This window comes from Trichechus manatus, unplaced genomic scaffold, assembly GCF_000243295.1.
Source record: "Trichechus manatus latirostris isolate Lorelei unplaced genomic scaffold, TriManLat1.0 scaffold00081, whole genome shotgun sequence".
NCBI lineage: Eukaryota > Metazoa > Chordata > Mammalia > Sirenia > Trichechidae > Trichechus > Trichechus manatus.
In genome coordinates this window covers 3,497,745-3,515,174 of record NW_004444017.1, presented here as the reverse complement: position 1 = coordinate 3,515,174, position 17,430 = coordinate 3,497,745, and the positions used below count along the sequence as shown (strand labels likewise).

The following is a 17,430-nucleotide window of genomic DNA, read 5'->3' as shown; positions in this document are numbered from 1 at the left end:
GCCTGAGACCAGAAGAACTAGATGGTGCCCGGCTACCACCAATGACTGCCCTGACAGGGAACACAACAGAAGGTCCCTGATGGAGCAGTAGAATGATGGGATGCAGAACTCAAATTCTAGTAAGAAGACCAGACTTAATGGTCTGACTGAGACTGGAGGCGCCCCGGAAAGCGTGGCCCCTGGAATCTCTATCAGACCAGGACTAAAACAATTTCCGAGGCCAACTCTTCACACAGGGATTGGACTGGACTGTGAGACATAAAGTGATACTCGTGAGGAGTGTACATCTTAGTCAAGTAGATACAAGAGACCAAAGGGGCGGCTTCTGTCCAGAGGTGAGATGGGAAGGCAGAGAGTTAGTTAGGAGCTGGTTGAATGTTCATGGGGAATCAGGGGCGGAGGGGAGGAGTGTGCTGTCGCAGAATGGGGTGAGCGGCTGGGGTCTCATAACAATGTATGTAAAAAAAAAATTTAAAAAAAATTCTGTATGGGAGACTAACTTGAAATGTAAACTTCATTTAATTACAATATAAAAATAATCATAATAGACTTGTTTTTATGTACATAGCTAAACCCTCAATAAAGGAAGGAAATCTCTACGGGCCAAAAAATGATGTGAAAAATCAGAGCAGCAAGCAGAAGCTAACACTCTGGTACTCCCTCAGTTTGTCAGTGGTAGTAACTATGCAGCTTGGGTTTTAATGATAGCGCAGACAGAAGATAAGACTTTAGATCCATATGAGGAAGAGAAGTGAGACTCCTCATAAAGCTGGGCCTCTTAAAGGGTTATATCCTCAGTGAAAGGGTGAACTTAAAAAATAAAAAAAAATTCCCACCTGTACAGAGAACTACAAGAAAGTCTGTCTGGGCTCTGGATGGTTACAAAAAAAGAGTACCTCCTGAGAATTTATAACCAAAGGCATACCTTCATGTAGGTTTTAGGTTCAAATTTATTCTACATGCATGTCCAAGTGTCCCCAAACTGAAAAATTAACTTCAAATGTGGCCCTGGACTGGTACCTGGAGTATCTGGCAAAGCAAATAAAATTTCTCTGGAGGGGCATACCCTCAACCCTGAACCTACAGGATTCCCACAGATAAAACCCAACTCACAATCCCAACATTACAAAACACGTAAGGAAATACTGTACCGTAAGTGAGAGTGAGCAGACACAAGAAACAGCAGGATTAGACTCTCCTCACCCCAAGAACTTTAGATAACAGATTAGATAAAGAATATAAAATACTTTTAAATTATTAAAAACACATAACAACACAGTATTTAAAAAGGGACCAGACTCATGGTTTCATGGGCCATCCCAGTTAATTGGCCTAATAACATGTTTAGTGTTTCTGTTCTACCTCCTAGTTTATTGTGTAGTGCTTGGGGTCTTAAAAGCTGGCAAGTGGTCATTCGAGGCACAATTGGTCTCTATTCACCTGGAGCAACAAAGTAAGAAGGAGAGTCAGGAACAGGAAAAGGATATAGAATGTGTGGCTAATTGCCTCCGTGAGCAACTGCCTCCTTCGCCATAAGGCCAGAAGACTGGATGGTGCCCGGCTATATTACTGAACATTTTGATCAAAGATTCCATAGAAGAATCCTGATCAACGGGAGGAAAATGCAGATCAGAATTTCAAATCTCATGGACTCAAGACTTTCTGAAGCCATGGAGGCCGGCTGAACCCCTGAAACTACTGCCTTGAGATAATCTTTAAACCTTAAACCAAAAGCGTCCCCTGAAGTCACCTTGAAACCAAACAATAGCTTGTAAAAAAGGTCTGCCTTCAGCATTATGCTCTTTTAAGAACTATCTATATGGGATCACATTGACAACAGCAACTTGAAAGATTAGATAGGAAACTTAGAGGGCAGTCAGTTTATGCTAATGGAGGAGGAACAACTCAGAAAATGAGGGTGGAAATGGTTGCACAACTCAAAGAATATAATCAATGTCACTAAATTGTACATGTAGAAACTGGCGTACATGTTGAATTGATGTATCTTTTGCTCAACAACAAAATAAATAAAATTTAGGGGAGAAAAAAAAGGGACCAGACAAATCTGAAACAGAGTAAAATAAAACTTGTAGATATGAAAAATAGTCATTGAAGTTAAAAAAAATGAGGTAGAAGTTGCTCCCTCAATTTCTCTACCCCTTCTTTGTGCCCAGGCAATGTTCCCTGCCTTTGCTGCTGAAAGTCACTACCTGGGATGTGCTCCCCATTCCGATCTCCCTTCTCCCTAAGCCTTCTACTCAGCTAAAACAGAAAGGATGAAGAACCAAGAACTGAGAACATGCAGTACATTTTATTCCTGGGTCATCAGGAAATCCTGAATGTTCTCACTCCCCCTTGTCAATCTTTGACTTAGAGGCGGCAGTGAGCAGAGTCAGGAGACCAGCTGGTTGGTGAGGAAGGGAGGGCTGTACGTACACATGCCTGCACGCCATCCGTTTGAACCCTGGATTGGCAGGCAGGGTGGAAAGGAGTGGATCAGAGGATTTGTAAGAAGATATCAGCAGAGAGGCCTTTAATCTTTGCGGCAACTGGCTGTATGGAGACCATGTTGTCGGAGATGACCTGGAGGCCAAGTGGCCAGAAGCACTGGGACGACTGCCACCTCTCAGTTCAGGCACCTGAGTGCCAGAATGCCAAAGACTGACTATCCCCTTAGCTCCTTATTAAGCAGTGACATGAAAAACAGTTCCAAGTCTACCCATGAAAGAGGAATCCCATTACAAAGATTAAGAAACTGAAGCCCTCAAAAGAGCAGGGACTTGCTTGAGGACCTACAGTAAGTCATTTACAAAGCTAGGATTTAAACAGATGCCTGCTTGACGTTCCTGCCATTCAAGATCTCAGAGGGTACTTGGGAGTACATAGCAGAGTGACAGGCCACTGTTTCCCAATTCTGGTGCTTTTGTGCCCTGGTAAATCCCCCAAATGTCTCTCATTCTCGGTAACATCCGTGCCTCCTTACCACCACTATCATCTCCCCCACAAATGCAAATCTTTGCCTGGGATGAGAATGGAAAGATGGAGGCAGTGCTAGACATCATGGAGAGAGAGAGAGACAGAAAAAAAAGAACGGTTGAAGAGTATGTATTTGGTGGCAGGTGCTGGAAAGAGATGGCCTAGTGACTGCTGGGGGACTGGACATAGCTATGTCATGAACTGCGAAGTCTGAGAAGTACTGGCAAAAGGATTAGTTGAGAAATATGTCCACTCTTGCCTGCCCAGCCATTCTCCATTTCCTATGAGATTGTAAACTCTGAGCAGGGAGAGATGGGAAGCAACATTGATTGAGTCCCTAATATGTGCTAGGCAGGCTCACTGAGTCTCATTTAGTCTTAAGTATAGCCCTTCTCTATTAACACCTTACAGGGAGGATATTATAACTCCACTGCCCAGATGAAGCATCTGAGATTCGGGAAAGGAATAAGTCCCTCACACAAGCTGCTGCAACTGGTGAGTAATAAAGCTTGGATTTGAACACTGCTCTGCCTTCAAATTCCATAATTTTTTCCAGGAACTAACAACTCTTTTCATCTCACTCAGGCCTCCATGAAAAAAGTAAATGCTCCATAAACATTATTGCATTAAGTTTTAAAACGAATCACCTTTGCAGCCATTCAAGATTTGCAAAGCAAATAAAAACTGAAAAACACACATCACTCAATTTCTTGAGCATTTATCTATAAAATCCTTGATCTGTCTGGAATATCATTTCTTTATTCCCACCCCCACCTTTCTTTCCTCTTTTCCCACTCTTGGGCTCTCTTTCCAGGTCCTCAGGAAGCACAATTGCTCAAACCAATTACTCAAAAGAAGCAAAAAAAGCCTCTTCCTAATATCAAGACCAGAAAAACATTTTTGGAAGTTTCTCATAACAGAGAATAAGCAACGGTTCAATTCCATCCTTGTACCAGCTGTAATGGAGAATTTCATATGGCTGTATTTTATAGCATTTAGGACTTTAGTGTTCCTTGGTCATTCGTCAAGTTATTATACCAGTTATATTAGGGTGCCTAAAGCACAAAAAAGTAATTTTACAGGAGTTAATGTTGTCCAGATACACAGCTGTCTTCTGGTAAAATAAACATGCATTATTTTTATAATCATAAGAAATAAATTAATCTATGCTGATGGTAATACTTGAAAGGGAGCCCAAGGGGGCTTCTAGAGCACCAATAATGTTCTGATTCTTCATCAGGGTGCTCATTACACTGCTATGTACTGGACATAAGCACAGTTCTCTTCTAAGCACCACAAGTACACAGTTTAAAAAGGGCTGGATCTCTAATGAAAGGTCCCTGAGCAGTGCAAATGGTTTGCACTTGACTATTAACCACCCGTGGTGCTGCAGAAGAAGTCTGCCGATCTGCTTCCATTAAGATTACAGCCAAGAAAACCCTATGGAGCAGTTCTACTCTGTAACACATGGGGTCACCATGAGTTGGAATCAGCTCAACAGCAAGCAGGTTTGGTTTCCTGGATTGGATTTTTAATGTATGTGTTTATGTATCTATAAGTCTCAAGTTTAAACTAAGGACAGGGGGAAAAAGTCAAAAAAAACTATTTTTCAGTTTTTTAATCCAAGATTCTTGTTTAAGGTATTACAGAATTCAGTATCTAGTTATCACTGCTTATGATACTTAATTTTTTCTTTTTAATGATGGCTAGGCCAGAGTAGTGGGATTATAGGTAATGGTTAATATAGTCTTCATTCTTTCTGTAGGCCATGTGCACTTTGATTTCTTTATGCCTTGACTCAGTCCACAAAAAAATTCAAGTGGCTTATAAGGACCATAGACTATAGAAGATGACATAAGTTAGTAGTTGTGGGAGAAAAAAGACAAATAAAAGTATAGGCATAAAACTGATACAAAAATGCAGATCATAAAATCCTTTACACTTTTCTCCAAAACTGAATTCTACGCTTTCTAGTAACAAACACAAAGGGAGAAGCCTGAATGGTTATATAATTTACATGGCTAAGAAAAATTAAAACAAACCAACTCAAAAGAAGCAAAAAAAACCTATTCTTAATATCAAGACCAGGAAAACATTTTTGTAGGTTTCTCATAACACAGAATAAGCAACGGTTCGATTCCATTCTTGTAGCCCCTCTAATGCAGAATGGCTGTATTTTATAGCATTTAGGACTTTGTTGTTCCTCGATCATTCCTTAAGTTAGTATATCAGTTATATTAGGGTGCCTAAAGCCCAAAAAAATAATTTTACAGGAGTTAATGCTGCCCAGAGACACAGCTGTCTTCTGGTATAATAAACATGCATTATTTATAATCATAAGAAATAAATTAATCTATGCTGACGGTAATACTTGAAAGGGAGCCCACGGGGGCTTCTAGGGCGCCAATAATGTTCTGATTCTTCATCAGGGTGCTCATTACACAGGTATGTTCAGTTTGTCAAAATTCATCAAGTGGTACACTTACCTGTGCACTTTTCTCTATGTACAACACACTTCGATAAAAAGTTCAAAAAAATAACAAAGAGGACCACAAGGATAATTTACATGTTGCATTTTTTTTAAGGTTGCTCAATATCAGGAATTTTGTCATTAAGAAATAAAAAATATATTTAGCATAAAAAATAGCTTACATATTTTAAAAATCACAAGAATAAAAAGAATATTCATTTTTGCTTATCTAGTGGATACTTCAAGGAGCCTTGGTGGCACAACAGTAAGTGCGCGGCCGCTAACCAAAAGGTTGGTGGTTTGAACCCACCCAGTGCCTGTTTATGGGAGAAACACCTGTTGATCTGCTCCCATAAAGATTATATCCTAGAAAACCCTATGGGGCATTTCTACTCTGTCACATGGGGTCACTATGAGTCGAAATTGACTTGATGGCACCTAACTACAACAGCAACTATAGATACTTCTAAAATATAAATAGCACTTGTTAGAACCTAAGATTCTGTAAAAAAAAAAAACAGTAAAGATCTGTCCGCCATGAAGGAACCGTGGTGGCACAGTGGTTAAATGCTAGGCTGCTAGCCAAAGAGACCAGTGGTTTGAACTTACCAGCCTGTCCAAGTGAGAAAGATGTGGTAGTCAGCCTCTGTAAAGATTATAGCCGTAGGGCCACAGTCAGGGAAACTTCTTAGCAATAACCAAACAACTCATGGGACAAAGCTCCTAGGCTTGAAGGCAAAGAACCATGGACTCAGGGGACATCTATATCAATTGGCACAACACAGTTCATAAAGACAAAGTTCTGTATCCTACTTTGGTGAGTAGCATCTGGGGTCTTATAAGCTTTCAACTGGAATTTTTGAAATGGTGTATCTTTGGCTATGTATATTTTCACCAAAAAAAAAAAAAAGGTCCGCCAAGGTCGAGAAGTGAGAGTGTTGACATGTTGTGGGGTTGTTAACCAATGTCATAAAACAATATGTGTACTATGTAATGAGAAGCTATTTGTTCTGTAAACCTTCACCTAAAATACAATTAAAAAAAAAAAAAGCTTTCGACTGGCCATCTAAGATACAACTACTGGTCTCTTCCCACTCGGAGAGAAGGAGAGCGAAGAAAACCAAAGACTCAAGGGAGCAATCAGTCCAAAGGACTAATGGACCACATGAACCACAGCTCACAAGACCCCAAGACCAGAAGAACTAGATGGTGCCCAGCTACCACTATCAACTGCTCTGATCACAACAGAGGGTCCCAGACAGCGCAGGAGAAAGACTGTAGAACAAAAAATCAAATTCACAAAAAAAGAGACTTACTGGTCTGCCAGAGACTGGAGGAACCCCTGAGACTATGGCCCTAAGACACTCTTCTGACCTGGAACTGAAGCCGTTCCCAGAGACCACCTTTCAGCCAAATAATAGACAAGCCCATACCACCCAAAAGGAACATGCTCCTTAGAACAATCAGTAATACAAGATCAAAAGGGCAACATTTGCCCAAAAGCAAAGATGAGAAGGCAGAAGGGGTAGAAAATCAGGACGAAAGGAAACAGGGAAACTAGGATGGAAACGGGGAGAGTGCTAACACATTGTGAGGAATGAAATCAATGTCACGGAATACTTCATGTACAAACTATCAAATCGGAACCTAATTTGGTCTGTAAACTTTCACCTAATGCACTATAAAAAAGAAAATGAGTTCTTATTTAGGAGATGAAACACATTTTGCAAATTAATGAGTTTAAAGTATCAGGGAACACACCTGGTTACACTTCAACGTTATCAAAATGCCTCATTTAAAATATTTCACTTTACAATAACCACAGTATATTTAGAACCCTCTAATTACTTAAGACAAGATAGAAGTTTTTATATATATGATGAGTGTGTCAGACTGGAACATCAAAATGATCCTGGAAGTTTTCTGTTCATCATTTCTTCCTCACATAATACATTGCCTTTTAACAGTATATTTCAATTTGGAGTTCTCTCATTCTGTATAAAAAAAAAATTAATTTTGTGCTTTCATTTAGACTGTTGTATCCAATCATTAACGTATGCATATTATGGATCATATGGATGATCATCTTATAAACAAATATTTCTATGCAAAAAAAAAAGATTACAGCCTTGCAAACCCTGTAGGGCAGTTCTACTCTGTCCTATTGGGTTGCTATGAGTTGGAATTGACTCTATGGCAATGGGTTTGGTTCGGGGTTTTTTATCCATCATGCTTTGTTCAGAAAATATCACATATTCAGCCCAACACCCTTTATATACACCATCCAAATGATATACCTCTTCCAGTAATATTTTTAATTTATATTGGCCAGTATAAATAAATTACATGGACCACAAGGTCAAAGGAGGATTGTCTGAAAGTTCAAATGGTATGGTTGGCCTAGCTTAGACCTCATCCTCCTCAAATATAAGGAAAAGTGCTCATGGAAAATAAAAGGGTAGTTTTTAAGACGGGTGGAACTCGATAGAGGAGAACTACACAGTGAGTGGCAGACTCCAAGAACAGCCTCTAGGCCCCTTTCCAAAACAAACTCTGCGATGGCGGCGGCTCTGCTCTGCTCCATAAAGCTCAGCACTGGAGGGCAAGGCCAGGCTCCGTGGCCTGGAAAATTACTGCTGCTCACCTACTAGCCTCTCCTAAAACCAGCACAAAAGTGGTCACTTCAGAAGAGCTTGGGCTGCAAAGCAGTTATAACCATGCTGGGGCAGGGATCTGAACAACTCCCAGAACAGGGAGCAGCAGGCAGCCCCACCACCACTGAGTAGGCGAATGGGACCTCAACTTAAAGTGACCGTGTGCAAGTCAGTGGTCCTAGCATCCCTGGGTGTTGACAGGACAGAGGTGGCAGGCTGGTGTTGTGAGGTTCTGCTGGCCACGTCAGAACAAGGACTAAGGAGACCAGAGAAACAAAAGGTACCGAATCTGAGTAAAGTCTCCCGTTGTCACACGCTGCATTCCTGGTACAATGTTAGCTCCAAGGAAAACACTTATAATAAACGAGCATTAATTGGCTTAATTCTTATCCTTTGCCTTTGTGCATAAAGGTTATTGTTGTTTACATGTATTATGGTACAAGGAGCAAGAATTTCTAGTTTCTATTCTTGGATCGGTCACTGACAGAGTATCTGCCAGTGGAAAATATCAGGTGGTTGGAAATTCAGAGCTGACCATCCATAATCAGAAGGTATTTATTTGAGTGCACAGTATGTGCCCAGAATTGAATACTGATTTAAAGATACAAGCAGCGGCCAGTTACCAGAATGTCAGTACAAAGAGAGGTAAGTAGGACATGAGAGAAGGAGCCAGAGGGTCTGTGGAAAAGAGAGGCAGCCAGACAAGGCAGCATGAGATACGGGCCCAGCCTACAAGAAGCACATGAGCGTTGTGCTTTCCTTCTCCACTTGCCTCTGCTCCTAGTTTCAACTCTAAGCCACCACGCCATCCCTCCTCTGCCCACACATCTGTCTCACTCACTTCTCCCTCTCTCCTCCTCTCCGTCTCAGATTACTGCTCTGCCCTGAGTTACCTCTGTTACTGGAGGGTTTGTATCCTTTCCAAATCTGAATGGCTGTGGTGACCCCGGAGCTGAAATGCTTGCCTGAAATGTGGGTGTGCCTCCCTCAGCCCACTCAATCAGAAATCACAAGGACTAACCAGAGATTATAGAAATTTAAGGCAGTTCAAGCCCATTAGGTTCCTGAGCTTGAGCACGCTTCAGAGTTCAGCAGGTAAACCTGGCACTTAAACAGGAACACACCAGACCCAGCCTTGGGAGAGCTAGAAAGAGGCGGGCACACGCTATCACTCTCTGCCCTGCCCACATGTGATCTCTTGGCTCTGGCACCCCGTTGGAACCAGCAATAGGTCAATTAGAGCAAAGAGTCTAGAAACCATTTTAGTCCAGATCTGTCTTCAGGCAGGACCTTAGTTAATCCAATCAGAACAAATGAGTGTAACATTAAAATCTGCCAGAATAGAGTTCAATAGTCTGTTCCTGGGGCTGCTTTTCAGCCAGTACATACTAGTACAGCTGTACCAGTTGTTAAAATACTAAAATACTTCTGTACACATTGGTAAATACTGACTGCCCCAGACCCTCTAAATGTCCTACTACCACCCTGACCCCTCTCCCCAGGACAGCTTCATGACCCAGCAGCTAAAGGGTTAATGCTGGGCACAGCAAGGACCTTCAGGACCCTGTTCCTGCACCACCACTCTATACCAAAAGTGTGAAACAGTTTTACTATTACTCATGCTGGTTCCATTGTACAAAGCTGTTGTTAGGTGCCATCAAGTCAATTTCGACCCGTAGCAACCCCATGTGACAGTGTAGAACTGCCTCATAGGATTTTCTTAGCTGTAATCTTTATGGAAGCAGATCGCCAGGTCTTTCTCCCGAGGAGCCACTGGGTGAGTTCTAATGGCAACCTTTCATTTAGCAGCCGAGCGCTTAACCATTTGCGCCACCAGGGCTCCTTTTTATTTTAAAACTTTCCACTGCTTCTTGTTATCTACTGAAAAAAAGCCACCCTTTGAGGCTGTAATTCAAACCCTTCCATAATACGGCACCAGCCTGTATTCTCCTTCATGCCCTCTCCAAACCCAATTATTCAACATTCCCAAATACCTGCCTTTTCCTGACTCTTGGTCTTTATTTATGCTGTTCTTTCTGCCTGGAATAGGCTTCTCTTTCTGTAACCATCAAAATCTTTCCAATACTCAGGATCTCCTGAAGTGCCACCACTTCCATGAAGGAGTTATGTCCCTGTCCTGAAGTCTCACAGCACTGTCTAGTTCTACATTTGTAAAACTATATAATCATTTCTACATATGCACCTTAACTCCCCTCCTAGATAAAAGCTACAAGAGGGCAGAAACCACGTCCTCATCATCATTACGTCCTCAAAATTACCTAGGAAATGCCTTGTTCAAAGTATGTACTAAATAAACATTCATTTAAATGAGTGAATGCACACCCCTAATTCTTTTGTACAGAGAACCCAGTTTCTACTCATTAATGACTTTGTTTTTTTCTGAAGCTACTCCAATTTTGGTCACATCTCATTCTACATATGGAGCCCAAATTGCACACCATCTATATCTTAAACTACTGGGTTATTCCATGAAGACGGAGCAGGAAGCCAGCTCCCCTGTCATTACTTTACCGCCCTGGAGTTTGTGACAGCCATCTCTCCATACACTTCACCCAGTGCTAGATCAATGCACCAGTCACACTGGGACAGGCAAATTAAAGGTCCTTGGTAAAAGAGGCTGGCCTTTCAGATGACAGGAAAACTGGTGGTGGAGTAAATTGGCAGGGATTTCCAGAAAGAGGAGGCAGGGTGGCTTGTTGGGAAGCAAAGCCAAGATGGGACTCTGGCTGCTGTGGTCAAGGCCACGGACACAGTCCTGGGAGGGGCAGTTTTACTACCCTCGCTGCTGTTAGAATGCCAGGATGTGGAGGAGGGAATGCTAGCAACCCCCTTCCTACCTCTCCATTTCCTAATTCTTTCTTCTCAGTTCCCCCTCCAGAGCAATAGCTCCAAGCTGAAAGCTCAGACCTAAAGGACAAGAGGAAACTTTGATGCAACATGTCTGGACTTCTTAACAATAAAAAGGATGGGATACACACCCCTCTCATCAAGAGGTGAATACATTATATAAGTGTCTTGTGTATCTTTACAGAGTTTTCTTAAGGAAATTTGGCAAATATACATTTTTAGTCCCTATCCTACTTCATGTTTTACATAAAAGAAAATATACTATGTCTATCATTCTTTAAAAAAAAAAAAAAGGATAGCAGACAAGGAGTCATGAGCCAGGGCCCGTCTAAAACTCATTCCAAAAGGAAAATCAAGAAAAAAAGTAGAGTGCAATGGGACAGGTCAGCATGAAAAGTCACCCTGCACAACAGATGGGTTGCAGGGTTCTCGGAGGCTGAGAAGAGGAAACAAGTGATCCATCAGGGCCTAGACTCAGACTCTGGTTAATAATGAGGGTTAGGGAAACAGCCAGTTCTGGAATAGAAAGTCGGGAACATTTTTCTGGAGAAGGATCAGTTTGGAAAAGGAAACAAAGAGTAAGGAAACTCACTCAGACAGGTAAGACTCATCCAGGAGGGAAACACAACAGACCCAAGGGTTGATGGCTCATGATGAGACAGCCAATAGGAGACAGAGGTCAGGAGCCAGAGTGCGAGATTATGATTACAGCAAACCGGTTCAGGGTCTCTGGGGAGAAAGTGCACTGGAAGTAAAGGAAAAGTTGAATGAGGGGAGAAGGGTCACTGAATTCAAGGTCACAAAGCAAGTGCTTTCCTGTTTTCCCACTGGCTACTACATTAACCAAACAGTGGCCACATGGGGCAGGGGTATCCCAAGGAGGAGAAAAGGGGTATCCCTCCCAGGGTCTCCCACTTGCATGTACTCCAACTGGGCTCATCCACTTGAGCCTATCCGAAGGGCGTGATTTGAAAGAGTAGTTCATTCTATGTCTTTCAGAGGAAAGGTCTAGCTAGGGGAGGGAAGAACTAGCTATGGAGAGGCAGATTTTGGTCATTTTGGAGGGAAGAAAGAACTCTCCCACGTAGAGCTGAGGAACAGTGTAGCCTTCCTTATGATGTGCTGAGCTCTCTGGCCCTGGAAATTACTCAAGTGCAGATCATACAATCTTAGTGTCCAGGCTGAAAGGGACCTTGGAGATCATGAGGGTCAACTTCTTTGTTTTACCCTTGAAGCTGACATTTTCCCTTGATTCCCCAGCTACTTAGTGGCAGAGCCAGGATTGGAACCTGTCTCCCAACTCAACCAGAATAATTTCCACTGCCACAGAATGAGAGAGATTAGGACATAAATATATTTCTCCAGCCTGACCCAGCCTGATTTTCAAGACTGTCCCGTAGTAATTCCCTCTCTTTGGCCACAGGAGGAGGGAACGCACCACACCCAACTCTGGGCAGAGGGGTTAACACTCATCAGCTATTCTCTCTGAGTTTCTTGAGCAGGGGAAGTAAAAGTTTGGGAGACAAGGTTGTAGAACTTTGAACCTCTGCCCCTCAGGCTTGGGAAGGGCACCTGGTAGTTCTGGGAGTTTCTCCACTCCTTTTTCCGGCTGTTACATTGACGTTTTTAAAGTCCCTGAAACTGTCAGAGTATGACTTTGCTCCCTCTTCAATAGTAAGCTGAAAATCACCTCAGCCAGGCCTGTTTTATTAAAATGGGAAAGTTTCCTAGAAGGAAACTGAAGCACAGAAAAATTAAGTGGCTTTGACTGGGTTAAAACTAGAAATAGGAATCTACTCTCGTTCACTAGGCTGTCTGTTGGCTCCCTGAGCAAGATCAAGGGAGTCTGGTACTTTCTTCGAGGGGGCTTCACAAAACTAGTAGGAGAGTGGCCAGGACTAGGAGAGGGGATGGCTCAGAGAGGAGGTGGGAGATTTGGAGGAAGAGAAAGGAGCTGAGAGGGGAGTAGCGTCTGGAAAGAGGGAGGAGAGGTAGCTCTCTCGGAGATACAGTTTAAAAAAGAGTCCTCAGAAGACGCAGCAGGAGAGCGAGCCATGCACAATGCGGAGGGCAAAGTTTGGGCCGCGCGAACTGGAGCGCGCGGCCTGGGTGGACACGGCAGAAGGCATCCCAGACACCAATCCGAAGCCCGCGCGTGGACTGCGCGTTTCTCTTCAGGGTGTTGAATGTTGAAAGTCTACAGCGGTGGAGGTGCCCCAAGTCTCCGCAAACATTTCCGCGGGCAGGACGGAGAGCCTCTCTCCCCATCGCTCTGGGAGGGGAGAAGCGAGGAGCCCCTAGGATGTCGCAGCCCCACATGGCCTGGCGGGCAGGCCTGGGCTCCAAAACTCGGCGCTCGACCCCAGCAGTTCCCCCCAACCTCCTTCTCTCCCGGAATAGGCAGCGGGGCGGCGCCGAGCACCTGGAGAGGAAAACGAGTTGGAAATCCGGTCTGAGGATGAGAAGCGGGTCCTCTCAATGCAGGAGTGACCAGTGCTGCCTCCTCCCACCTCTGTTCCCCCTTTCCCCCCAGCGGTACTTACTCCGGTTCGGGGGGTTCCCGCCGACCTGGCCCGACGCCACGAGTTCCAGATAAAGAGTCCAGAGCCCCACGGACACCACGGCGACAGCCAGCAGCAGCCAGAAGCGCCTCCGCAACAGCTTAAGCCGGCGCAGGAGCATCAAGAGCAGCGGGGCTCGGGGGCTCCCCATAGCGCTGCGCGGACGGGGCCGCTGCAAACGCGGGCTGCTCCCCACCCAGCCCCCTCCCCACTGCCGGGCCCAGCGCCCCGGGCGTCTCAGGGCTCAGCCAAGGCCGTCTCTCCCGGCCGGTCGCCAGCAGGGCCCCGGCTCATGCTCCGTGCGCAATGGGTCCCTCAGGCTGCGCGGGCGCCTCTCGCCTGCTCTCAGGTCCCTCTCCAGGAGCAGAGCCCGGCTCCTCCTCCTGTGAAAGTCCTCAGCTCAGCCCTCGGCTCTCCTCTCCACGCCTCTCGGTCGCAGGCTCGCTGCCTGTCTCCCTCCCTCCCTTCTGCTCGCTCTTAAAACCCCAGGAGGCGTTCCTAATGGCCAGCCCGCGTCTCCTCCAACCTCCTTCAGCTCGGGCTCTTTCTCCTAGCTCTCGGCAAAGCCTCCCGCCCCACCTGTCCCGCCCACGCTTAGGCCCTGCCCCAGAGGCACAGGTGGGCTCCGCCTCTGAGAAGCCGAGGGAAGCGGGCAGAGCTCCTTCTGGCCTACTTGGGGTAGCAAGACTTGGAGCCAGAGAATTGGTTAGGTATCAATTGGTCACTGGTACCGCCGGCAACTGAGGATGAGTGGGATGTGGGAGGTGGCTAGTTGTCATCTGGTATCTGTGTGACTGAGGGAAAAGGAGATACTGGAGGGTCATGCTGCTGAGGCACTTGCTGCTCCCCAGGCAGAAGCAGAGGCTCAGGGTGACGCCAGAGGCTTTGGCTTCGAGGCCTTTGGCGGCCTCCATCAGTCCATACTCCCTACTTCAGATGACAAGAGTAGACATGATATTATTTGGGAAGCAGTGGATACTTAATTCACCCAAAGCTGCTTCTTCCAGGTCAAGTTTGAAGACCCTTCATTCCCAACCTCAACCATGTTTCAGAGAGACACTAGGGAAGTTATATCGCCCCCAGGGCTGTCCAAAACCTAAATGCTTAGACTGTGGTTCCTGCTCCTGGAAACTGACTGCACATAGATAATTCTCTAAAAGAGTTCAATGCCTAAGGCAAAATGATGTCTGCTAAACTGCTTACTAGGCTAGTGTTTGACTTGATGGTGACTTTAGGAGAACAGTTCTTAAAGGCTCAAGGTCAAAAGGACACCTAAGGGCCCATGGCCTGGGTGAGTCACCGAATTCCATGAACCCAGAAATCTAGATACCAGGAGAATCAAAACGGTTTTGTCAGGGCAAAGAAATTTTTCCCAGACTGGAATGGAATAGCTATTGAGTTCTGAAGAAGAGTTAAAAACCAAAAAAAGAAGGAAACTCCCTTTTAGAGTTGGAAAGATTCAAGATATTCTGCATTCCAGTTCTCTGCCTTGGGGTGTGAGTAAAAGCATCATTTAAACAAAAAACCAAATCCATTGCCATTAAGTCAGTCCAACTCAAGACAACTGTCTCAGTCATCTAGAGATGCTGTAACAGAAATACAAGTAAGTAGCTTTATTTTTCTTTTTGGCTCTGAAGGAAGTCCTTGTCTCTTTTGAGCTTCTATCCATGACAATCATGTGACATAGCATCTATCTTTCCCATCTCTGCTTGCTTGATCTTCTCCTTTTATATCTCAAAAGAGATGACTCAAGACACACCCTACACTAATCCTGCCTCATTAACATGACAAATAGAACCCATTCCCAAATGGGATTATAACCACAGGTATACCAAAAACAAAAACAAAACCTGTTGCCTTTGAGTCATGTCCGACTCATAGCAACCCTATAGGGTTTCCAAGGAGCAACTGGTGGATTCAAACTGCTTTTGAACCTTTTGGTTAGCCGCTGAGCTCTTAACCACTGTGCCACCAGCGCTCCATCCATAGGTATAGGGGCTATGATTTACAACACATATTTTTGGGGGACACAATTCAACCCATAACAGTGACCCAGCATTACAGAGTAGAACTGCTCCATAGGGTTTTCTTGGCTGTAATCTTTATGGAGGCAGATCACCAGGTCCTTTTCTAGTCATGCCACTGGGTGGGTTTGAGGTGCCAGACCCCTTTTGGTTAGTAGAGGGCAAACCATTTGCTGTACCCAGTGACTTTAAAACATCACTGCCTGATTTAAATAAGATAATTAAGCTCTAGAGGAGCAGAGTGAATTGCCCAAGGTCATTCAGCAAGTAATATGTAGATTTATTTTCCATTCTCTTTAAGGGTAAAGGTCAGGGAACTAGGAGAAAGTGAAGGAGAAACACATTCCTGGACATTTGAAAATCAAATGAATCTTATACTCTTCCAAGGGAGAGATTCACAGAATTGAGTGCTATGCTTTCCCTTCTCTCTGCTACCACTTGGTTAGATAGCCAAGTAGTCTCTACTGAATTATTGTAACTTTTCCTAACTAGCCCCCCTGACTCCAGGATCCTTTACCTCCACTCCAGCCATCCTCCCCATAACAACTAGATGATCTTTATAAAAATCTGTTATGTAAATACACACCAGCTCAAAAATGTTTAATGGCTTCCCAGTGCTTATTGACTAAAATGCAAACTGTTAATCTGGAATTCAAGACCTTCCAAAAACCTTTTCCAAGATATGAAAACTGCTCCAGCTAAAATGAGTTTATTTGCCATCCTCCAGCACATTTTCTCTTCTAGTTGGTCAAGTTTGATCTTTTCTTTAAGGTCCATTTCAGGTTTTCTGAAGCCTTCTTGGACCAGTCTAGTCCTCAGCAATTCCTTCCTCCTTAGAGCTTTACTAGAATGTACTATCTGCACCAACTATTGATATGTGGAGACTTACTTTGAGTGCAAGTCTTGCTTCCCTACTTCACTGTAAGTCTTCAAAAGTGAAGACTTTGCATCCCCAGCATATAGCACAAAGTCCATTTAGCACTCAGTAATGTTTGAGGATGAGGGTAGCACTTTGAGTGAACATCCCTAGAATTTTCACTGTAGTTCTTCAGCAGATGGTGAATCTGAAGGACAATTCTCTATTTGTTATTGTTAGGGGCCGTCGAATCAATTCCAACTCATAGTGACCCCATGTGATAGAGTAGAACTGCCCCATAGGGTTTTCTAGGCTGTAATCTTTTTTTTTTTTCTTTAATTTCTTTTTGGATTTTTCCCATACAAAAATTTATACATACATTGTTATGTGACCCTAATTGCTCTCCCCATACTGTGACAGCACACTCCTCCTTTCTACCGCTAATTCCCCATGTCCATTCAAGCAGCTCCTAACCCTCTCTGCCTTCCCATGTCACCTCTGGACAGAAGCTGCCTGTTTAGTCTCTTGTATCTACTTGAGCTAAGAGGCACACTCCTCACAAGTGTCACTTTATGTCCCACTGTCCAGTCCAATCCCTGTCTGAAGAGTTGGCCTCAGAAATTGTTTTAGTTCTGGGTTGATAGAGAATCAGGGGTCATGCTTTCTGGGGTTCCTCCAGTCTTAGACCATTAAGTCTGGTCTTCTTACTAGAATTTGAGTTCTGCACCCCACCTTTCTTCTGCTCCATCAGGGTAGGCTGTGATCTTTATGGGAGCAGATCACCAGGTCTTTCTCCTTCAAAGCCACTGCGTGGGTAGAAGCTGCCAGCCTTTCGGTTAGCAGCCAAGCACTTAACCGTTGCACCACCAGAGCTCCTTTCTCTAATAGTAGCCCCTGGAAAATGTCTCTGCAGAGTTCCAAAGCCACAGATTTGTGCACTTCCCATGCTCTTCTTTTTCTCCAAAAGACCAAAACAGGAGTGGCCAGCTGTGCAAGGTTTGCTGAGTCAAGTGGGAAGTGA

At 44.2% G+C, this 17,430-nt stretch overlaps 1 protein-coding gene across 1 annotated transcript in view; it reads right to left on the bottom strand.

Moving 5' to 3' along the window:
- B4GALNT3 (beta-1,4-N-acetyl-galactosaminyltransferase 3) overlaps positions 1–13,680 on the bottom strand; it is a 121,810-nt gene extending 108,130 nt beyond the window's left edge. The window contains exon 1 of the mRNA XM_004381198.1: positions 13,512–13,680. Within this exon, the coding sequence (XP_004381255.1) occupies positions 13,512–13,680 (169 nt within the window). The remainder of the gene's footprint in view (positions 1–13,511) is intronic.
- Positions 13,681–17,430: the final 3,750 nt, after the last annotated feature.